Genomic DNA, 24,953 nt, shown 5'->3' with positions numbered 1-24,953 from the left:
GTTGACAGAATGATTTTAATATTGGGCTTAAATTATTTTTGCACCTAAAAATCTATAACCTTACTATGTTGGTTTTAAAAATAAGATCTATTTGTTCAATGATTCACTTGACCCTGGGCCTATCTTCACATTTAAATACTAAGAAGAAATAGTCTTATTATACTATTTGATGAGAGGTAATAATTTCATCAATATTATTCAGATATAGTTTTAAAAGGGAAAGGTTCTATGTGCTTACCAAACCAAGTTTTATTTTCCGTAGTGTTAATAATTGCCCTTTTTCCTTGATTAGTTTCTCTTTTTATATATAGCTAATTAATCCCCAAATCCTTCACTGTAAATTTTTATTTTGCAACTTATGCTCTTTACGTGTTCTTTCATCTTTTCATTGCTAGTCACCCTCTCCTTTATTTCACTCACTCAGTCTTTCTGGGACCACTAGTTTTGGATGTTGAAACTCCAAGACAGAACTTTGAATTACTATTTTTCCTACATTTTCTTGTTTTCTGAATTCTTTCCTCATGACTTTCCTTCAACATCTGGGACACCTTCTAGATCTATGATGACTCTCCCCCCCCCCCCCACTTTTCCTAACATACTTTTAACTTCACAGAGAATCTATTTTGTTCTCAGTGTAATCCTTATATTCTCTTATTCTCATTCTGTGGCTTGAAACTTTCCTCTATTCTTTATAATGTCTTTACCCCCTCCCTCCTTTGTGTGTGTATGTGTGGTTTTTTGGGTTTTTTTTACAAATTACTTTGTTTTGAAAGGGCTTCCTGGTGGTGGTGGGTAGGTAGGTGGGTGGTTGAGGTTTTAGTCTGACTCATTGGAGATGAGGAAGGGGAATTTAATATTCAGTATATAGACTATCGTATAATTCCCCTGCCTTTGGCATAGTACCCCTAATTCTGAGCTCAGCATTCCTGTGGTTGGACTACTATAGAGCTCAAAGGTCCAGTCTTCTGTTGGCATAGGGGCTGTCATATCCTTGGGTGCAAGGTGTGGGCGATAGTATTTGAGGGTCTAACTTCTTTTCATGAAGATTAGCAATTTTCCAACTCATTACCCCTTCTGTGCAAATCTTCTCCTCCTCTGCACTACCAGCTTAAGTTTCTGTTTCTCAGGTTTCTAAGTCACTTTCCAATTATTTTATAGCATCTAAAATTTGGTTTTCTTTTCTCCTCTCACATTTTCTTTGTGCTGTGGACTTATGCCACTTAAATCCCTAAATATAATGACACTTCAATAGAAAGCCAAGGTAAATAGGAGTGTTCAATACTTCATGTTTTGCATAACTCCACTACAATGAAGTAGACTTATTTCGAAAATTAAAATCCTGGCATTTTTCTCTCTTACATAGAACCAAAGAAAATATTCATCCTTGATTTAGACTTAGTGAACTTTAGAGTATATGAAACTTAGTGCTCAATTTATGTATGCTATTTTCATCATTGCTGTTATTATTATTAACTAAAACTTAAAGTTCTCCACCTTAATTCCTTCATGAATTAGACAGAATTCATAGACAGCCATTAACTCCTATTTATGTGTTTAGAAATTAATTATATAAAACATATTAGGGCTTCTTCAGACAACAGTGAACTGTTTTTAGAACAAGGTTCTTACTGGAAGCAAGTAGAAAAGTGGGATACAAGATTTTATTTTTAATTTGAAAATTTTAGGGAATTATCAAGACAAGTTGGGTTGGTGGGTCAAATTTCTGGGAGAGGGGAGGCTGGCTTTTCTACTGTTTTTAAATAGTGAATTCTTATAGTTACAACTGAGAGGCTGAACAACTGAGCAGTTTTGGGGGGAAAAACTTGAATTTCAGGTTATTTTTATAAGTATATAGCAGTCTCTAATTATGGTTTAAATTTTATTTTTTTACATCTGCTCCTGCTGAGGCTGCTGCCCCCCCATCACCAGAATGGATTCTGAGCAGCTCCTTCCTTCTGGGGTCACTAGCATGCAATTGGTCATCTGGGCTTGTGCTTCTGACTGGTAGAGCCTAGGTCATGTGTGGAGTCTACCTTCAAATCAAGTTAGTAAGGAAAAGGTAGCTGGCGTTTCGGCTGTGATGGTTCTTTATAAAACGTGGCTTTCAGAACATAGTAAGAAGTTTCACACACTTCCAGAAATGCATGATGTTACCCACACGTTCACCCCATTAGTGTATATGTCTTTGAGCTCACGTTTCCCACAAGTTTAACCAGCAGGCATAGGGTTTCCATGTGAAATGGCATGGCAGTCATTTACGCCAATAGGATTAGCAGAGTTACAAGTGTTTTTCATTCTAAAATATAGTTAGGCTTAAGTCCATGACTTGTTCCCGGTAATTAGCCGTTCTCTGAGTGGTGTGTGAAATCTAGCCATTTACAAAAAGATATTTTTACCCTTTTCTGCTGTACTAGAAAATCTTGAAATGCTTAGTATCCATGTGGGGATAGGGTTTTCTTTCTTTCTGAACTTTATTCTAACTTATTGAGTGTATGAGAGAGAACAGTCATCATGGTTTGCAAATAAAGACATTTATGTCTTTTATCCAGCCTATTATTTCTTTTAATTCAATAGGTAAACATTTTGCCTTTGCATTTTAACATCTTTAAAGACTTTGCATTTTACCATAAATAGACTATGATAGATTAGCAGCATTTTCTTTTTCAGTGATATGCAGACTAGTTTTGCATCTTACAAATAAACATATCTTACAATTGACGAGACATAATAATGACTTTTTAAATACAAAAATAAAAATTAATTACAAATATATGATCAAGGTCACTGTATAATGATGCTTCCTAGTGATCAATGTCTTTATTTAATATTGTAGACCCCAGGCATCAAGATTCTGCAGGAAGTTATACAAACCCAACACAAACCCTCATTTCCACTTGTCTATTTTTACAGCTGTGTCATTCTTCTTTGTTTATCTCTGTAAGGCACCTGCAGCCACTTCCGTGGCCTCCTGGGGCATGTGGATTATACAAGGGAATCCTCCGGCCGGTCATGGGCTCGGCCACCCTGCCGTCCCGAGTTCACTGCTGCGAAGCCAACGCTCCTTTTCCTCACTTGATCAGTTCAAAGATTGGCTGCCCTGCAAAACTACAGCTCAGACTTAAACGCCGTTACGGCCATGATAATAATGCACTTTATCTCCAGCCATCCTCCATCAGAAAAATCCCCTTATTCGGCGCCAGTCCTTCCTATCCCACATGGCTTGGGGATCAATCAAAACAACAGCTTCTATTTGTACAGTGACCTACAGCTTTCGATAGGCATCGTGTGTATCACTTCGCTTAACTTTCCCAGCAAATCTGTCTGATGACAGGGAGATTATTCTCATGGTACAGAGAGGAAAACAGTGTTTGAGAAAACTCACCTAAGCTCACCTAATAGAGGGTGGTAGATTCCAAATCATAACTGATTCCCAGTCCTCCGGATCAGTTGTTTGTTATGGTCCACTCTGCCATTTAATATCCAGACTCTGTCTAAATTCCTTCTCTTCTGTTATTTTTGAGTTTGTAATCTTGTAATAAAGAATTTGAACAAACAATCATGTTTTCTAGATATATAACAAAAATCGATAGACTTTATGTCTGATAGCCAGTATTTTTATTAACTGATTAATTCATTTTCAATTTAGTTCCAGAAATGATCTCACAAATTAATTGTTTTGAGTAAGGGAGGGATTTAGTATTTGTTTTCAATAGACAATACATTTTTAAAGAATATGCCTTATAGTAGCATTTATCTTACTTGCCTATAATCTTTTTTTCAACACCTTTTTTCTTTCTAGTTATGTTTCGCCTCTATGACACGGATGGGAATGGCTTCCTGGACAGTTCGGTAATTTTTTTGTTCAAATATTCTGTGAAAATTTTCAAGTAGTTGGTTCTGAAAAAATGCAATGAATAAATTTATAGCTATTACCACAGACACACTTAATATAATTTTCATGCACTTAGCATTTTTATCATCTGACTTTGTGAAAGAGAGAGGTCTGAGAAAACTGTTAGGATTACAATTGTTCTATTGAATAATTTTACTACATAAAATTGACTTTTTATGCACTGAAAGATAAAAAAAAAGACTAACCTTATTTGAATAAAACATGAGAAAGTTGAGAACCATTGATCTAGATAAAAAAGTGAGATTTGACAGTATGGAAAATATTGAGAACATAAGTAGACTTTAAAGGAATTATAAAGTCAATTTAATCATTTTATTATTTTCTCACGTTTTAAAACATTCTTAATCACTTACGCTGTTGAAATAACTAAATATATTTACAAATTGCTTTGATAAACTTCCTTTTTAAAAATGTTTCATTCCATTTTAATTGCAACTTTCATACTCTATAGTTTTAGTTATAAAAAGCAATAGATGAAAAATACCATCTATATATAATTTAACTGAAAAAAAATTAATGTATTTTATATTTGCTAATAACATTTTGCATATTATATTATTTCTCGTTGTATAAAGGAAATATAAGAATATTAATAAAAGAATAAGTGTCAGATTTTGGAACTTTTAAAGTGCACAGTTACCTGAAAAGAAACAAATGTTTTGATAAAGTTAATACTGATTAAAATAAACATTATTTCTGACAGCGAGTGTTTCTCATCTGCTGTCCCTCCCTACGCCAGGGCTCAAACTGACTTTCACAAGCAAAGCAGTGAGTTGGAGACATGCTTCTGTGACACTCAGTAGGATGATGGTATATTAGTTTCTCCAGAGAGTGATAGAAATACACGGTTCCAGTCTAGGACATGAACGCCAATCCGAATTGATGTTATGACTGCGGGATTCCTCATGTTTAAGTCTCCCTGCCTTTCCAAATGCTATCAGTTCTTTCTGTGTGCCTCGTGGTGTTCATTTTTATATTTGGGAATATTGAGCTACATGATACACTTGCTCAATTTCTGGTGGCATTTCTCAGCTAGGAGTTTAGATTTTTTTTTAGATATTTCAATATGCTTATTGTAGCACTTCTGACTACACTAATGCAAATGATAATTTCACTGCAGATGTGTTTCTTTACTAGGCTTTTAGCCATGGGTTGGCAGTTGATTTGAAAATTTCATCAAACGCTCTTTTTGATATCTGTCTTTTTTTGTTAACATATAGTAAATTATTAACAATATTTGTGACTATATTTGCAATATTAAACAATGAGTTGGGTATAAATATATTTGGTTATGATTAAACTAGTTTTTTGTTTGTTTTATAATTAAAGGTCTGGATTTAATTTCTATGGTTCTCGCCACAAAATTTACTGTCTCAGTATATTTCCTTTAATATTAGGATGAAATTGCACCTTCTGATGTCATTTGTCTTAGAAATTTAAAGGTGTAGCAATTCATAATAATGAAGGCAAAACAGGAACATTGATACTTTGAAAAATCACCACTATGTCTAATAATATTAGTTAATGTTTATTGATCACTTGTAATATGGCAGGAAAGATAAATGCATTTTATATAAAGCATATTTAATCTTTACAGCAACTGTACAAACTAGGTAAGCTTAGAATATTTAAAAAATATATTTTTACTGATTAACAAATTGAGCCTAAGACAGGTTAAATGACTTAGCTAATGTCAGAAACCTACAAAATAACCCACCCCCAATTTTTTCCATCCCTAAAAACATATCCAGAGACTAACCATTCTAAACCATTGAGGTGTATATATGCAAAAATAATGTACATTAAAGATACACACACACCATTCTAGCACATAATTCCAAGGGATTCGTGTTTAAATTTTTTCTTATCTGCAATAAATACACACACACACACACACACACACACTTTAGTTACATAAATAACATTTTCATGATTACATCTTTTCAGGAGAGAGCGTAGCTTTTGTCAGAAGGATCTATGATCCCCCCAAAAGAAAACCACTCTATATATTTCAATCCTGATTCAATAAATATTAACTGTATACATTAGACCAGATATTTGAGTAGAATAATCTTTAATTAATATACTTTCAAGACTCATTCTTTTATACTTTTATTTTAAATTACCATGTATAACACCACTTTTAATTATGTCATTGACTACATTAAAAATTACTAGCATTTACAATGTACCCTTCATCTTTTCTGGAGATGGGAATAAATTAGAACACTACATAAACAGATATAAAAATGTTTTAATTCATTTAACAAAGCCATATGTATTTATTAGCCATTCTTCAAAGAGTGGACGTTTGAATAGAATAATGTGTCAATTCAAACTAGAATTCTATCCCCTCATAAAATAAACTCCACAGGTACTTAGCCTCCCAATCTTGACCCTGAAGACTCCTCTGAGCAGAGCAAATTGTCCTATAAATGGCTAGAACAGTCAGCATTCATTCTCAGTTGTACCAGAATAAAAATAAACCTCAGACACTTCCTTCCACACCAGCTTTCAAGCCAAAAGGTCAGGATACTCAGTGACTTAAAAATCCCATCCTGTGAAAACATGCACACTCCCCTTTTCATCAGATGCTCCCGTCCAGAGAGTTTCTTTATTAAAACTTTTTTACGAGAAGAAACTCTTTCTTTGTACAGTTGTGCCCCCTCCTGGTGAAGATTTTTAGACAAAGTACAAAATGAATTTATAGTTAGGCTCTTTTATGTATAGGTAACCAGACATTTATATATATATATATATATATATATATATATATATATATGTAATCATCTAACTCATTCAGTTCTGGGGCTACCTGTTCAACAAACAGTTCCAGTAAGTGAAAATTAACAGATTTGCTGGGACTTTGTATTGACCGTCTCCCTTCTCTCCCCTTCTCTTTGTCCGTCCCTCTGCGCTCCAGGAACTAGAAAACATCATCAGTCAGATGATGCACGTGGCCGAGTACCTCGAATGGGATGTCACCGAGCTTAACCCAGTAGGTGTAGAACGATTTCACCGTTGGCTAAGTTCTGGAAGGCACCTTTCTCTTCTGTCCTTTTTGGAAGCCTGATACATTACTGCCGTTTCATTGTTCTTGATAACTCTGCGATGTTATTTCTAATGAGGAGGCAAAGTGGACCTTGAACAAGGAAGGGTGTCTGTGGTGTTCTGAAACTCTCAGCAGTAACTTCTGCTTTTCTTCCTTCGGGAAATTACTGGGAGTGGTGGTCTGACATACGTGCAGATAAGTAGAAGCCGCTGACGGACACAGTCACTGTCAGGCCATAAAAAAATCAGAATTTATGTATGTTGTTATCTCTGTGATTGTCCTTACATGGAAATTGGTAAAGTAGTTGTTCTGAAGGAGGGTGAAGGTGATTAAGAAGACGGTGGCCCTGGCTGGGGTGGCTCCATGGGGGGCGTGGTCCTGTGCCCCGAGAGGTTGCGGGTGCCATTCCCGGGAGGTCGGGGCACATGTCTTGGTTACAGGCTTGATCCCCGGTAAGGGGCATGCAGGAGGCAGCCGATCGATGTGTCTGTCTCTCCCTCTCCCTTCCTCTCTCTAGAAATCAATAAATAAACTTTAAAAAAGGGGATGTTGATGACGATAGCTTACTGTGCACAGTGTGTTCTGCTATCTTTTGTACGTGTGTCATTCAGTGCTTGCGACTCTCCGAGGCAGATGCTACTATTCTATTCATTGTGCAGATTAGGAGATTGAAATCCCCAAATGGTAAAGTTACTCTTCAGCTAGTTACAGATAAGCTAGGATTTTAATCAAATCATTTAAAGAAACAGTATCTAGCAATGCTTATAAGAACATAAACACTTCTTATTTTTAATAGGTTTACACCAAAGTTACAACATAATTCAAATGTATATTAGAACATACTTAATTAGAAACTGACTTTAGTCACAAGTAAGTTTTTGGGGAGAGTTAATAAGTGTTACTGCTTTTTAGTTTATTTTTGAAACCAACTAAGTTTACCAAATTGTACCTGATTTAAGCAAATAAAAATCAATTTTATTTAAATAGTTTATATTTTATTTGAACTCAAAAAGCCTATTCTCCAAACACTATTCACATTTATGCAGTTAATAGCATGATTATGTGACGTGAGAGCTGTGACAGCGTTTTCCTTTCTTTGCAAACTCCTTCCAAAAAAGTACAACAAAGTCACGCGCGATGGCATGTACAGAGGAGGACACACGCTGTGCATGGTGAGCTCAGATACGTAACAGTGTCGTGGTCTGTATGGAATAATAAAATCAATGGTAACATGCATTCAACTCTAAGAATGCTGCTAATACTATTTGCACGACACCAAGGGACGCGTGATCCATTCTGGTGTCCTTTTTGGCTGTGGTAACCTAGCGCAACTTTCCCCGCCCCACTTGCCTCAATCGCTGTGACCATTAGTTATCTACAGTCGTGCCTCTTGTCCTCCCTGGAGTGTGAGAGGGAGTGGGGGTCTTTTTCTATCCGCTTTCGAAGCGGAAGTGGGCCCCGCTTCTTCCCAAAGAAAATATTAGTGAGTGGGGCATGGATGTGAGAAAAAGGGGGAGATGGCGGCTGTGAGGAAGGAAACAGTCGGTGGCGAGGCCGCCTAATTATGATAGACACCTACTGGAAGTGCGAAGAATAAGCTCTGTAGCATTATCTGTCTCTCGTGGTTCGCCCTGTGCGTCGCGTTTGCTGTCGCAGGGACAGGCTCTCTGCCCGATGGGTCCGCAGGTCTCCCCAGTTTAGACACGTGTGTGCAGTCGTGTTCCTCGCAGGCCACAGGTGACTGTGGGTGTGAAGAAGGAGAATTCAGCATTTGAGGTTGCTGGCAGGCCGAAGGGAAGGCTGAGATGTCCTTGGAAGGAACTTACAAAACAACTCAAAACCTTACCCCAGGCTCTACCATTAGACGATTAGGTAGAAAATAAAAGCACCGGCCATCGGGAGCCAGGCTCTGTGCTTTAGCTCTCTTCTGATTTATTAATTTTCCTAGCTCGCCAGCGTGCCCTCAAAGGGCAGGGCATTGTAATAAGATCTTTTGCTTTTTGCCAAATTCAAAATAATTCCCCCTGTGTTTCATGTTGAGGATAATGAAATAATTAGTTTACCATCATTTTGAACCAAAAAGGTCTCCTTCTTTCTAATACCTATGAGTTTGTTCTGAAGGAAAATAGTCTGATTTTCACATACTTTCTGAGGGAAGACACTAGTAAACCAAGTTCAGGAATTTTATTTTATTTTATTTATTTTTTAAAAATATATCTTTATTGATTTCAGAGAGAGGAAAGGAGAGGGAGAGAGAGAGAGACAGAAACATCAATGATGAGAGAGTCATTGATTGGCTGCAGCCTGCAACCCAGGCATGTGCCCTGACCGGGAATCGAACCCTGATCACCTGCATCCTAGGTCAACTCTCAAGCGCTGAGCCACACCCAGCTGGGCAAGTTCAGGAATTTTATGCAAACAATACCACTATCAAATTTTTGTTCTAATGCTCTCTGGATTTCTTTTTTTAATTTTAATTTTATTTTTTGTATTGATGGACATGTCCACATTAGATAAAGATGGTGAGTTACTTTCCTCATTGGAACTCTGCTGTGTTTGCCATTGTGGTGCAGTGAGGTGGTCCCAGAGCCAACGGTAATATATTTGAAACTCACATATAATTTCTGCTAATAGAACACTAGCAACACCTATACCACACTTACTATATATGCTAGATGCTCTTCAAAGGATACCTATATTAACATATTTAACCCTTACAACAAACCTTTGAATCAAATACTGTTATTACTGCTATACAACCAAGGGTATTACCAACACAGACTGTGGGGAACATTTTGGGACATTGTGCAAGTCATCTTCAGAAAAAAATCTAATCAAAAGTGACTTGATTGTTTAACTTCTTGACTCTATAAAGTTCTGATAGGCAATTAAATGCAACTTAATTTCCCTGCCTTTTACCACTTAGCAAAGAATTCTTTCAGCTCTTTGCCATGAAGTTAATTTGTTCAGACATTATCTAGCATATATTTAAATTTAAAAAATAATAGAGAGAAAGCAATTTAATTTTTACTTTTAAATTAAAGATTTCTTCTTGTTTTAGCTGGATCATTCAGGGCTGATGTATGAAAAAGTTGAGCAATTATTATTATTTTATATGTCTTTATTGATTTCAGAGAGAAGAAGGGAGAGGGAGAGAGAGAGATAGAAACATCAATGATGAGAGAGTCGCTGATGAGCTGCCTCCTGCAGGCCCCCCACTGGGGATCGAGCCCACAACCCGGGCATGTGCCCTGACCTGGCATCGAACAGCGATCTCCTGGATCCTAGGTCGATGCTCAACCTCTGAGTGACGCTGGCCGGGCTGAGCAATTATTTTTAAAAGTTGATCAGTGAATGTAGTCAGGTTCTAGAAATCAAAACAAAGCCACTATGTTCTCAGTGGTAGGATTAATATTGTACAAAGCTACCTAGATATTTATTTCAACTCTCCGCTTAGCTGCTAGTCACAGTTACAGCCCATCCAATGCAGTGCTTCGTTGTATCATCTGAAATGTATTTTATTGATTTATTGCAAGGTTTCCCTCTACTCCTCTGCTTCAGATCCTTCATGAAATGATGGAAGAAATCGACTATGATCATGATGGGACCGTTTCCCTGGAGGAATGGATCCAAGGAGGAATGACGACCATCCCACTGCTTGTGCTCCTAGGTTTGGAGAACGTAAGCATTTACACCGGGGGGAGCCTTGTGGTAAGGCAGTGGAGTTCTCTAGTGTACATTTGATAATAACTTGATCAGGCTATTTTCTACCAGTAAGCATGTGGTAAGTGCCTGGACCTTTTAATAAGTATGCTCCAGTGCATTTTAACAGTAACTCCCTATATAGCAAGTTGTCATAACAGGTCACGCCTCTCTTTTTTCCCTCTATTTAAGGTATAATCTGGTTTGTAAACATCATTGACTATTTCATTTTATCTAGTGCAAGAAACCCTAAATTACTGCATTCTGTGGTTCTCCATCCCATACCAATATTTCTTCTCCCTATGAAGACAACATATTTAGTTGATAAGTAGTACTTGGAGGAGCCAATTATACATCGATGTGGTTAAGAAGCTACACACACACACACAGACACACACATGCAACTTTTTTCTTACCTGTGAGCAGATCAGCGAGGCTTTTGTATCAAGCCTGTCAAAAGTTTTCTTTTATCAGTGCCTCCAGTGGTAATTAAATACTGGTTTAGGGGAATAAAATAGATAACCTAAATTAAAACTGTGATATGATAGGCACTTTGAAACCAAATCTTGCTCCCCAGACTTGATATGAATTTCAGTAAGAGTCAAAACACCCAACCCAATACTAGATTTTTGTTTTTAGCATTAATGGTCAAACAAGAATTAACTATAATATGATCATGTAAAATGTATGCTTAGATTCAAAGAGCATTTCTAATGGAAAGCACCATGACACGTAGAATATTGAGAGTTTTTGAGATACAAGAGCATAGTGTCCACCACTTTGCTGCTGATTCCAACACTCTTCACACTTCTTATTACCAGCAATAATAATCTTGTGGATTCAGGACTATACCACAGATATGCAATATACCAAAAACTTTAAAAGCCAATCTCAAGAAATCTTACAGTCTGTGTGTAAAACGTGAAAGTGCATACAAATGTGTTTATACATATTCACTTATGGGTTTAAGAATATATAAATGGACTTTGGACAGTAGCATTTGTCCCTTTTACACCTGGATCTTCAAATTCTTTTACATTCAGGTTAATCTTAACCCTTTATGAGGTCTGTGGGATTTTACATGATCAGAGGAAGGAAAAGAAAAATTGCTAATGGATGATATATAGGAAATTATCCTTAAAGTAGGTAATTTAATCTTATATCTGATTTTTTTATACATAACTAGCAATTTTTCTAATAATTAATTATATTTCTCTGTATTATAAATATTAGTTTAATTGTTTGATATACCTTTGGATAAAACATATGAAATCAGGCTATTGGGAGAAAACAGAAAGAAAATTGACAATGTTAACAGTTTAAGGCTTAGTGTCTACTCATACTGAAAAATAGTTGCCAAGTGACTAGTCAAGAAGTTCTAATAATAATGGTTCCCTAGAGGGAATTTTATATTTTTAAAGCTAAAATTTTGTTTATTATTCTAAACATTGATGGAAATTCTAGTATGAGGGAATGAGAGAAGATGCAGGAATGAGTGACTAAGCCTTTTGGTAGTCAGGGGATTGGACAGAAAAGTAAATGAAGACTAAGCTCTCTATACTTGAAATATCACAGAAAGATTTTGAAAAGATGTTTTCCTTTGGAAACTACTAATTTCAATTTGATTCATAAATACAGATATTTGTGAAGTTATGAAAATGGCATGGGTAAATATGGTCCATAATCTCTATGGATTTAACTCAAAATATTTTAAACAAATATACAGTACCTTATCGGTTTCTAGTATAGCAGTAACTTTATTTCAACTGAATGACAGTTATTTGCCATTAGTGTTCATCAGGTTACTTATGATACATAATTTCCTTTATAATCATGTTATTACATTTGTATTTTATGTTTTTAGTACCAAGATACTGCGTTTTGGGAGCTTAATAGGAAAAATCAATTTAGGGTTTCAAAGTAACCAAATGTGCTCTGCAGCTGTATTCCCAGTGTTGGCCACTAGATGGCAGGGCTACATTGTTTAAAATTTGTAAGTCAACAACCGAGAGTCAATTTTCCCCTGCACAGAAAAATTCTAAGAGTAATATTCTTTATATTTTTTAAAAAATGGGCCAATAATATTTTAATTTTTTATTTAATAAAACTGCATAGGCCATGTAATTATGATCACAAAACAGAGCATCTATTTGTTAGAAACAGTCCAAAACATGGTGTTTTTACAAAGCAGGAATGACACAGTGACAACTAGTGCTGAGGACCTTTTTTTTTTGGAATTGAGATTTATTTTACTTTCTGTAGGCAGTTAATGTGCTATGTTATTACATATAGAGAATTTGATTCATGGTGACATTTCCCTCAAGTCCCGCCCGCCCCCCCCCCCCCAATGCAATTTTGCTTATCAAATTGGAACTCTAGAAGCTTTGGTTGAACTTAGCCATTTATTGTGGGGCCCGTCTTGTTATGTTGTTCTATATATTCTTGTCTGTTGTCAATTATGCGTTTAGGGAGTAGATTCTAATTGACAGTGCATGTTAAATCCCACAGTGTATTTCAAAGTGACTGGTGTACTAGCTAAATTACACAGATAAGAATATTGTCCTGGGAGAGCAATCCTCACTTCTAATATAAGGCAGAGCAGCTGTGATTTTTATTGTAGTTTATTTTTCTCCATTAAACAATTTTTTTAAAAAAAGAAATATGTTTATTGACTTCAGAGAGAGGAAGGGAGAGGGAGAGAGTTGAAGCATCAATGATGAGAGAGTCATTGATCGGCTGCCTCCTGCACGCCCCCGACTGGGGACTGAGCCCAAAACCCAGGCATGTGCCCTGATGGGGAATCGAACCACAATCTCTTGGATCCTAGGTCGATGCTCAACTGCTGAGCCAAGCCCGGCCGGGCCATTAGACGAATTTTAAAAGCTACTCTATTTTAAATAATAGCTGTCAGTGCCAAAATCAGCAATGTAGTTTATTGGAACATGTCTATATCTACCGATAGAGAGGAAGAGTCATTTCCTTTCTTTTACAAGAAGTTCGTCACACTTAATGATACCCAACATGAAGTGGTACAGCCTCTTAGATCCGATGGAAAATAGGGAGTTTGGGCGGCATATGCAATTTTGATTACAATAAAAATTTATACCTGAGACTTATTCTTTCTTTGGTATTTGCCTCATTGAGAAAAATTATTTTTAAGATTATCTCAAATTTGAATGAACTTTAAAAAATAACTGTGTCTAGTAAGAAACTGCTCTAGCGATTGGCAAACTTTGTAAAGGGACAGTTAGATAATAATTTCGGCTTTTTGGGACATAGGTCTCTGTTGCGCCTGCTTAGTTCTACAGGGAAGAGCAAAAGCAATCCCAGACACTGCACAAATGAAAGAGCAAGACTGTGCTCCAGGGAAACTTTACTTACAAAACCAGGCGGATGGTCAGATTTGCCCCAAGGGCCAGAGTTTGCTGACCCCTATTTATCCTATCACTAATCTCTCATATTACAAACACGAAGACTTTAAATTTGATTTTAGCCATTTAGGAGAAAGGAATCGAATACCTTTTATTTTAGCTCAATTAGAAACCCCCAGAAAGACATGAGGAGTAATGAAGAGAGGGCAGGGTAACAGTGAACTTCATCAAGTCGGTCTTTCCCCTGACTCTGTTTTTAACTAGCTCATGTTTTCCCTGCCAGTCATTCTGGATAGACAAAGAGACGTTAGTCAAGAATATCCCTTCTCTTCTAATATTCTTTCAGTACAGACATTCCTTTTCCTAGAAAAAGAAGATAATAATGCTTAAATTCCTGAAACCTGTAGTCTTAGGTTTTTACTAGATTTTTCAAGCAAAATTTCTAAAATTGTATTATTATATAAATAGGAATACATATTTAAATAGGAGCCTTGCTTGAAATAAAGCTACCTTAAGGTCTTAATCTTGAATTTTTGTGCTCACATCTGATCTGTCTGATTTTAGAATGGGATATATATTTTGATTTCACTTATGTGCTCACAGAATCCTGGTCTTTAATCCCTATAGGTAGTTTAAGCTTTGCCATTGATTGAAATGTTTTAGGACCCTTTTTTTTTTTTTTTTTTTTTTGCCTGACTCTATACAGTAAAAGTAATCATTTGGCTTGCCTCTTGATTGCGGATGAAATGTGATCCCTGGTGAAATTTTTTAGTGTGATGTGGGGTAGGAGATGCTGTCTTCTAAGCTGTATTTGGAAAACTAATGTTTTATACTCTATTTATAAAATTAAATTTGGTTGAAATGTTGTTCTTCTGTTCATACATTGCTCAATCTAGAAAGGAATTAGGAAACTGGATAAATTCAACAGTCCTTGAGATTCCAGATTAAGTCATTCAGTGGGAATGACTACGGGAGTGCACCCCGTTGAGTTTGCATTTGAACCTCGAGGATGGCAGGGTCTGAGCCTGACTTCAGACAGTGTGATATGCAGATAAGGAGCTGATTGCAACTCCAGTCAGAATTTTAAAACTTTTCCCTGCATTCCCTTTGCCCAGGTCTGATAGAGCTTATCATTTAGTCTAAAGGAGAAGTTTCTTTCATATTTCTAGGAAAGTAAGGTAATTTAATGGTGCTTATTATTTAATGAGTTGGAATCAATTTGCAACACTAGCTCTTCTATATGTTATAACTGAAGTCAGTTGAAACAGGATATAGCTAGGTGTGGGAGGATAGGATCATTTTGGCTGTGACCTCAGTGAAATGTCTCCTTGAGGTCTTTAAAAATATGATATTATTTATAATAGTCCTAGTTCAGATGAACACTATATGTGATCTTGATTTTATGTGTTCAGGGGGAAAAACCCCCTGAAACTTTAGATATCACCGCTGATACTAAAATAGGTTTCAAAAATTCCAAAGGACATTTTCCCCTTTGAAACCTCTTTTTGACATCTAGGGGATTAAAAGGAGAGGAAGACCCCAGAGTTTCTCCACGTAAACTTCCTAGGTTTTATATCTCTGTTGTAAACACGTAGCTGAACTGCTTCATTAAAAAAGTACAATACTTTCTAAATATCAGGAATACATTTTTATGAAAAAACTATGGGAACAAAATTTTTATGAAATAAAGTATGGTAAACCTGCAAACATCCTTCTGAAATCTTTAGGCTGAAACTTTGGAATGTTACACAACTCAACCCAACAACGTTAATCATATTTGCTGTTTATATAACACCAGTCTTCTAAGGAACTAAACTGACTTCACAGATATTTTATAATGAAAGCTCACACCACGGCCTGGGGGAGAAAAGTGGGTACTTTCATTTTATTAGAGAGGAAAATAAGAAGAGAGGTGAATTGGCTTATCCACATTTTCAGAGGAGGCCAGGAATCAAGCCATCCACATTTCCTCCCCATGTCTTTCCTATGAAAACGAATTCCTTTCTCTGACAATAAATATTTATTGGCAACAGAAGGACTAATAGGAACATGCTCAACTGGCTGATAGAACAGAGCAAGGGACAGATTCTCCTCCTCCCCCACCAAGTTTACAATCTTAATAAGACAAACAAGACAAGACATGAAAATATGGAGAGTTGGAGTATAATTCGCACTGCTGAGAAGCAGTTGGCTCCTGGTTCCAATTTCTTCTCTTGAAGTCACATACATATTTCATCTTTTGCATATTTTGGCAATACATCCGGCTAAGAGCTATAAAGCTATTTAATTTGTTTTTTGGTAAAGCATTTTCTGTCCGGGTAATGGATTTGTACATCACTTGCAGCCTGTAACATGGCTAAGTGTTCTGATTGACAGAACACCCACGCTCAGACTTGTTTATTTTTGATAAGGGAAATGCCAGCTAACTTAGTCCATATGTGCTCTTCAACAGATGAGGCTAATTCACATGTAATGGACAATCACTTAAAAAATAAAATGACAAGGATTATCAGAACAGCAATACATATCAAAATTGGATTTTTCCTTCTTTTCAGCTTAAAAATATTTTTAAGCATTAAACTGTTAACTTTATCAGTATGTTTTTTTAAAAATTAACAACCCCATTACATGAACTTCTCACATCAGGATGTTTTATTCTTATTTGAAGGAACAGAAATTTAAAAAATAGTTTGGAAAATATAGCAACGTTCAACAGTTATACAACGCATTCTATTCATATAATAAACATACTAGAAATCTTATGACTCAAACAAACAAGAGCTGGATCCAGAAATCCCTACAAAGCCTATTTCATAAGTTTTGGAAGAAAATTAAAACACTTCTGTCTTCTGAAGTCCTCTCCATGACACCGTCTGCATAATTGCTGTTGTTGAGAGCTTGTTTCTCATTTGTCAAGAAAATGAATCGGAGCACGGTCCAGAACTGTGAAGGGGTCTGAAATTTAGCTGATTTACAAATTAACAAGTTACCTTGCCGGTTTCATTCTGGATGCTGGCCGAGGACATGAGACTCCTGGGTCAGAGAAACGAAGCAAACAGGAGCTCCATGCCCGAGCCAGTCCTCGGAGCCCACGGGGTCTCAGAAGGGTGACAAAGTGCGACCCAGGTGATTCCTGTGCAGACCGTCAGAGCTTGAAACCTTGTCAGAGGGAAACTGAAGTTTTTATAATGTGCCGTCAACAAACCTGCTTAATCTTTGCTGAGATGGGAGAGATTTTTATTTTACTGGATTTTTATTTTACCCACCCTCTGCTCTGAGGGGATACATAGCTGTGTTGTCTAAAGCTGTTTGCTATTCAAATATCTTCGAAAAGATAGCCTGGAAAAAAGGACAGTCTTCTGCTTACAAAATGTGCAGAAATTTAAGAGACCCATGGAGAATTATCTCCCAGGAAGCATTTCCACTAATGTTTCATATTACGATGCAAATTTGACATTTCTGGTTCTAATGTAAGAATTAGTTACTATGGATCTAATCTGGTTCTACAAATCTGGTGGTGTATCTCTTGACTGGGAGTAAGAAAAAAATGGTTAGGAAACATTATTAACATCTTTTAATAAAGAGAAACAAGATGATCGCTTACATTGTTCCACTACTATAGAATTAGTATGTGCCCCAGCACATGCTCAAAAAATGACTAGGTGAGCCCGGCCAGGCGTGGCTCAGCGGTTGAGCGTCAACCTGGGATCCAGGCGATCGGGGTTCGATTCCTGGTCAGGGCACATGCCCGGGTTGCGGGCTTGATCAATGACTCTCTCATCATTGATGTTTCTATCTCTCTCTCTCCCTCTCCTTTCCTCTCTCTCAAATCAATAAAGATATATTTAAAAAAAAAAAATGACCAGGTGAATGCATTCTAAGAAATACTACAACTTGGTCAATTATGACTTATAATAGTTTTGATAGAATACCAATAAATGACGTCTAAAATTAATTTAATTTGATATAATTTGGTGAATAACATATAAGGACTAGATGTTAATGAGAAAATAATGGTAACAAAGTGATGATATGCAATAAGTTCATTTAATACATTTAAACTTTCAAAGGAGCTCAGGGCAGTCATAAGCATGCATCATTATTTAATTTTACTTTAATCTTAAACAATGCAGATGTGATTAAATACCTATTAGTGAAGTAGCTATTGTGATATTATATAGAGTTTTACTTAGAAAAATAAATAATAATTGCAGCTGTTCTGCAAACATGTGAATTAATTTAAACTTAAGGTTTTATTGTGGCAAATAACTATAGTGATCGTTATAAATAAGTATAGTAATGCAGTGTTAATATTTGACTACCTTTCTATGAGATTAAAATTATCCATATTTTACCAAAAAAGAGGAAACAAAATGATTATTTCAATTTAGGTCGTTAAAAAAGTTTAATTTTAAAAAGTTACTAGTGGAGACATATAAAAGTATATTTATATAAACTGTAATATGGAAGGAATTCCCAACTGAAGCCTTAAAATAGCACCAGTAGCTGACCTTTAAGTGTCATTCCTTGTCATCCCATCCTTCATCTTTTGTGCAAATCCCAACTGCTAAGCAAGGGTTAACATCTTCTTTCCAAGCTTTCACCCTTTTTCTCTTTCTTTATTCATTTACTCGTCTATAGAATTGGGCTTAGGATAACGTATTCAACGTCGAGGCAGACACGTCCCTCGGGTTGGGGACATGCTGTCGAACCGCTGACATTAGACAAGAATCTGTGGGTTGCTGTAGCCTGAGACTTGTTGGCAGGATCTCCTTCCACCAGAGCACATGTGTTTCTCTGGACCCTGCGGCGACCTTGGGAAAGCCGGGGGTGAAGGAACAGATTGCCATCGCGTGCTTCAGGCCCGCTCTGAATGTCGCCGGCCGCCACCACTGTCCTGTTTACTTCCCGAGTGCAATCTGTGTCCCTTGCCTCCCGCAGAACGTGAAGGATGACGGCCAGCACGTGTGGAGGCTCAAGCACTTCAACAAGCCCGCCTACTGCAACCTCTGCCTGAACATGCTCATCGGGGTGGGGAAGCAGGGCCTCTGCTGCTCCTGTGAGTATCTGCCCTGCCCCACTCTCCCCGCACCCTCGGGGAGGGGAGGCTGACACACACGGAACGGTCCTGTCTGTAGACGGAGGCCTCGGGGTGACCCTGACCCTTCCTGCCACCACCGCTCGCTCTTCCCTCTCCGCATGGTTAGGTCACTCTCCTGTTAACTTTCTTCAGTCTTGGAAAACCCTCACTTAGAAAAGAGGACATTTTCCAACCCGCTGGCCCTTGTCTTTCCACTGTAGTTTAATCTATTTGTTGTTTCCATTTCTACTGAGATGATGATAACAATTGCCTCTAGTTTCTCTTATTTATATCTAACACAGATTTATCCCCTTTTTCTTCCTAACGTAGCTGCTTTATTCACATGGGCTTCTCATAACGAGCCAGTTCCTTCAGGTCTTTTAAAAAACAGTTGAATTAAATGACTGTCAATTTGTATTCAAATTAAGAAATCACAAGAAATGCAAACTAATCTTCCAACTCAGGCACATTATTTTTAGTGCTATTATGAAGAGTCTCTTCCCCATGCAATTAATGGGTATTGGAACCCAGAGCCTTGCCAGCTTACGAGTTGTGTGGCCAGTATTTTCATTTCAGTACATTTATTGTTGCAATTTTCATTTTCTAATAGTTTACTTTACAATTAATTTATAAGTCACTTAAGTATTTTTCAATCTATACCATGTAGGCCTGAGAAACTTTACCTTTCCTGATACCGCTGTTAAAACAGGGGGGATATTGTGTTCTCCTCACAAAGGGCGAAGTTGTCTTGGTCCAGCAGTTTGTCCATCTACATTTTTTCTGCTGTGAAACTGTCAATTTTATTAAACACATCCCATTTTTGTGTATTTATATTAAATTGAATTTCCTACTTGGCTTCCACACAATATGTCATTTTCAGGTATTATTTTCAGTGAGCAGCTTCTTTGGTAGTATATTTGGGAATTGACTTTGTCTCAGAAGTATTGTTTGATGTTAAAAAACACATTTCAGTGCCATGTTTAAGTGATTTCACATTTAAGGATTTTAATAAATTACATGAAATTGCCAGATGTTGACTTTAGAGGGCAGTTTCTGATGGTTACATTTGAAAGGCTTGTTTCACTAGAACATTCTCCATGTATAGGAGAAGTACTTTGTTTTTAAAGTTCTAGTATTTTTTTAAAAATATGTTTTTATTGATTTCAGAGAGAGAAAGGGAGAGGGAGAGAGAGACAGAAACATCAAGGATGAGAGAGAGTCATTGATTGGCTGCTTCCTGCATGGCCCCTACTGGGGATCAAGCCCCAAACCAGGGCATGTTCCCTGACTAGGAACCAAACTGTGACCTCCAGGCCTGCAGGTCTATGCTGAACCACTGAGCCATGCCAGAGGGGCCAAAGTTCTATTATTTTTAAGAAAAATAATTTTTCATGGTAGGTTTTATTGATGGGAGCATAAGAAGTAAAATCTTTCTAATAAGGTGAGAGTGGTTATATAGTGAGAATTTTTGCTCACAAATTTTAAGTGATTAGTGTGGCAAATGCAATACCTTAACATTATTGTCAATATGGGAGAGGAAAAAGTGTGTTTTCTTCCTCAGTGGTGCCAAAGGAAATCACAATTGTGGATAATATGGAAAAGTTTTGCTATATAAATATCATGTGGATTTAGAGTTTTTCATTCTAATGTAAGCAGTGGTTAGTTTTGTTTGTTTTGTTAAGAGGGCTACATGGTTGTTTTAGATTTAATTTTTATTCTATATATTAATGCATTTAGAACTCTTAATTGTTTTTTGATTAAAAGAACACCTGCATATGACCCTAAGTTATTTTCAAAACCAAGCTATGAAATAATTTGAAGATGCCAATGACAGATATATCTTGGTTTTACATCAAATTTACATGTATACACACATACATATATATGTTTGCATGTGTATAGATACACATTTGCATATAAGTAGAAATGTTTGCATTTGTGTATATGTTTTTATCACATGCTGCCTAGCAAAAGTTGTTCCTTTTGGACAAACAGTGCCATCATGACAAACAAGTGATGAGCTGTCCCTAAAGGCCTGGCATAGATGATGAAATCTATTCTCTGGAAATAGACTAACCAGCCATTTAAGGTTTAGATAAATCAATAGACCAAATAGCATAAACTCATGGGCTTTTATTCCCATGCCTGCCAGCTGCTCTCATGCCTATACTTTGTAAAATATAGATCTCCTTTTCTAGCAAATGACACCAAGCCATTTGGCAGTCATCAATTTGTCTTTAATATTTTTGTCATCTGGAAGTGATTGTGAAAAATTTGAGGGAGTTCTGATTTAATTAAGCATTTCCTGCTATGCCATGATAGAGGAGTCTTGTTTTTTCACATGCATAATATTTCCTGTGCTAATTGGTCTTTTGTATTCCATGGCAAAAACAGTCGACTTGGACTTTCCCTTGATGTGGCTGATTGGATTGATTAGGGAGCAGTGGATATGAAATGAGATTCTGTTAATGTCATTCTTTCCCTATAAAACTGCAATCAGGACCAGGATGAGTTCTGAATTTGTGTTCATGTCTCGTTGCAGTTTGTAAGTACACAGTGCATGAGCGCTGTGTGGCTAGAGCACCTCCTTCTTGCATCAAGACCTATGTGAAGTCCAAGAAGAACACTGATGTAAGTGTGTGGCAGCGCTGGCTTTCTGAGGGTGGTGTTTATGGGAGCCTCCTCTTACAACCCCACTCTTGTTCTGTTCTAGGTCATGCACCATTATTGGGTTGAAGGCAACTGCCCAACCAAGTGTGATAAGTGCCATAAAACTGTCAAATGTTACCAGGGCCTGACAGGACTGCATTGTGTTTGGTGTCATATCACAGTGAGTAACACTGGAAAACAAATCTCTAGAATTCGCTTGCTTTGAAGACCGTATTCTCATATTCTCCAAGAGTCTACCCCTCGAAGAGCACCCTGACTTCAGACTAAGCATAAAACCATGGAAGCTTCTTGTTTTATCTGGCTCCCAAATGGATGAGGGTCGGAGTTAGACTTGTCTTCATAGAATCCTGGATTTTAGAGCTGGTGACAACTTTAGAGATAATACCATCATACAGTTTTCAAGTTGTGATCCATAGAGCCATAAGAATTATCAGGAAAGTAACCAGAGTCCTAGGAGAGGCATGGGCAATGAGCATGGGATACTGATTGGATGGTGTTCAGCTGTCCCTCTACTCCACAACCCTATTATGGTAGAGTTTTCTGTTTTACACATGTAAATTTAGTTTAATCTCAGAATCTCTGGGCTTGAAAAGGGTAGAAAAATGAACAATGTGGCACAAAATCTTAATTATATAGTAAAGATGGTAAGACCAAGGAAAGCTAAGCAAACTGACCTCTTGACCACGTGGCTAGGTAGAGAGGCAAGTGGGCTCGCATTTAGTTCTTGATGCTTCTAAGAACTCACCTGTCTCTTCTTTACAACACGCAGTTGCCTTCTTTCTTCAGTACAATCATAAGTTGAGGGATAAAAGATAGAGATGTAAACTCATTTGTGGTCTTGACAATTGACAGCTGAAAAGGAAGAGGGAAGTTGGTCTTTCCTGGGAAACTTTAAGACTTGACCTGGTTTGCACGGTTGTTAAAGCCAACTTCAAATAACCTCTGGAATAAATGCAGTTGTTAGATGGTAGCTCTAGTGTTTCATGTTTATTTCCCAGAGATTAATTAGAATGAACATTTTCAAGAATAGCCATTTTTGACAACATAGTAAAAAATTATTTATAAGAGTGGGTTTTTTTCTTTTCTTTCAGTTGGTTTTGTTTTTTCTAGCTAGTGTTCAAGTCCTCTTGTTATAGGACAAATTGTTCTTGGACTTGTGAGAATGAAACAGTAGGGAGCACTGTTTCAGTTAAGTAAATGGGCTTCTCTCCACCCCATTTAAAATTTTTTTCTTAAACACACATACATACACATAGGATAGTGAGAAACACAAACTCTGACTTGCATTTCAAAAATAAGATTAAGTACTTTTTTAAGTGAACACATTTTCTTAATTGATTTCAGCTATTAGTTGAATTGTAGTTACATTTGGAATTTCCCCAATTATGGGAAACTTTCAGTTTTTGAAGTATTTAGTAATTATAATAAAGTGTCCAACAATGATTTAAATTACACATATGAATCGCTCAAACACATTGAGTTTTCAGTTTTAAGAAAATCACAAAGATTTTCTTTTTAAAAAATTCATGTGCATTAAAAATAGTCATTTTTTTGCTACATGTCTATAAAATATATAATTTTTATTTCAGCTCTTGTAGGAGCCTGCTCCTTGTATTTTTCCTGTATAGTGCATTTTTCACTAGTTATATTTTTAACATAAGCTGAAGTTAGAGACTATCAGAACTTATTTCTTCGTTGTATTTTAAGTTATATTCTCATTCTTCATAAATTTCAAATGTAATGTCTTAAGTTTATTATTTTTCTTTACTTTTTCATTTCTTGAAAAAAATCATTGTGTTTTAAATGAGTACTCAGCTCGAACACTCTAAAAATAAGCATTGCTACCTCTCCTAAAACAAAAGCTTTTAGAGTTTTTAGAATTTTCTTTCTTTGATTCCCCTTCTCCTTTCCCCATTTAATCTTTATGAAGTAGATCTTCCACCCTCTCCATTCTATGGGCGCCGCAGCCCTCAAAGTTATTGCTAGCAGTCTCTTATGGACACTCAAGGCATTTTAAAATAATTTTTTTGTTTCATATTCCATTTGTTTTTCTCATGTTTTCTTTCTTTCTTTTTTTTGTTTCTCTAATTTGTGACTCCAAAAAAATCTACATTTCTAGCCCAACCATTTGCCAAGTAAACCATTTATATTTGGTCTTGATCCTGACTCTAAGCTTGCAAGAAATTAGGCCCTTCCTTGTACAAGAGAGAGAGTTCTACTTCAGAACAAACTATACTTTTAAAAATCTCTGGATTTTTATGTTTAAATTAGTTCAGATGACAGGCCCTACCATCTTATTCTTAACTAAAGATCAATGTGTATGTGAAGATAATTCTATCCGTTCACCAGGACAGAACACAGTATAAACTATAAATGTCTTTATATCGCTGAGTTCTACTCAGGATATAAGCAGACCATGAGCACTGTGGTTTAAGGCCCACCTTGAGCTTATTTGCTGTAAACCTTAATCTCCAAGGGTCCCATGGGTATTTGGGTTCTGAAACAAGAATTGCCCAACAAACAAGAGTTCTCATATGTTCAGAAAAATAGATAGCTTTCTCAAAAGTAACTTGAGCCTCTGTGCACTTTTAGATATTTTATTTTAAGCAATTATAAGGACTAATTAATATATTGATTTGTGCCTAGGTTAAACAGAATAATTTACTCAGACCATTTATATATTTAATATAATTCATACTTTCTTCTTTAACTACCATGTCAAAATTTTAGTATAACTATAAAGTTGATTTGCTCTTGACTGGCAGTTACCTACTATGACTGATTGCCTTTAAATAAACTGAATCTACTTTCTTATCTTCTTAATACTTCGCAGAAAGTGCTATTCATGTAACAAAGAGCTAGCAGAAGTTGTGAAATTGATGGGATATGGCACCATCAATGTGAGGCTTTAAGAAGGCCTATATGAATGAGTTCCAGGAGGAAGAGATTGCAGAGAGAAACAAAGAGAATGACAGTTGACTTCATTTCAGGGTTTTCCAAATGCTATTACTTTTTTTTATAGATTAGTTTTGGAAATGGCTTGGGTCTTAGAAGTCAGACTGATCACATTGTTAAGATCGTCTTTCTCCAACAGATAAGATAGTAGTTATGTAGTCTTGGGCCAGGTATGTAATGGTTTTGGGCAGTTTCCTAATTTGTAAATTG

At 36.5% G+C, this 24,953-nt stretch overlaps 1 protein-coding gene across 5 annotated transcripts in view; it reads left to right on the top strand.

The window, feature by feature from the left end:
- Nucleotides 1–24,953, top strand: part of DGKB (diacylglycerol kinase beta) — a 527,029-nt gene that overhangs the window by 148,047 nt on the left and 354,029 nt on the right. For all 5 annotated transcript variants that reach the window (XM_081146772.1, XM_081146768.1, XM_081146770.1 and 2 more), the window contains 6 exons: nucleotides 3,800–3,849; nucleotides 6,837–6,911; nucleotides 10,527–10,646; nucleotides 18,980–19,097; nucleotides 21,661–21,749; nucleotides 21,832–21,948. In XM_081146772.1, coding sequence (XP_081002898.1) covers nucleotides 3,800–3,849; nucleotides 6,837–6,911; nucleotides 10,527–10,646; nucleotides 18,980–19,097; nucleotides 21,661–21,749; nucleotides 21,832–21,948 — 569 coding nt within the window. The remainder of the gene's footprint in view (nucleotides 1–3,799; nucleotides 3,850–6,836; nucleotides 6,912–10,526; nucleotides 10,647–18,979; nucleotides 19,098–21,660; nucleotides 21,750–21,831; nucleotides 21,949–24,953) is intronic.

The sequence above is a fragment of the Miniopterus schreibersii genome (assembly GCF_964146895.1).
Source record: "Miniopterus schreibersii genome assembly, chromosome: 9".
Lineage (NCBI taxonomy): Eukaryota > Metazoa > Chordata > Mammalia > Chiroptera > Miniopteridae > Miniopterus > Miniopterus schreibersii.
The sequence above is the reverse complement of the archived record's forward strand: the minus strand, read 5'-3'. Positions and strand labels throughout refer to the sequence as shown.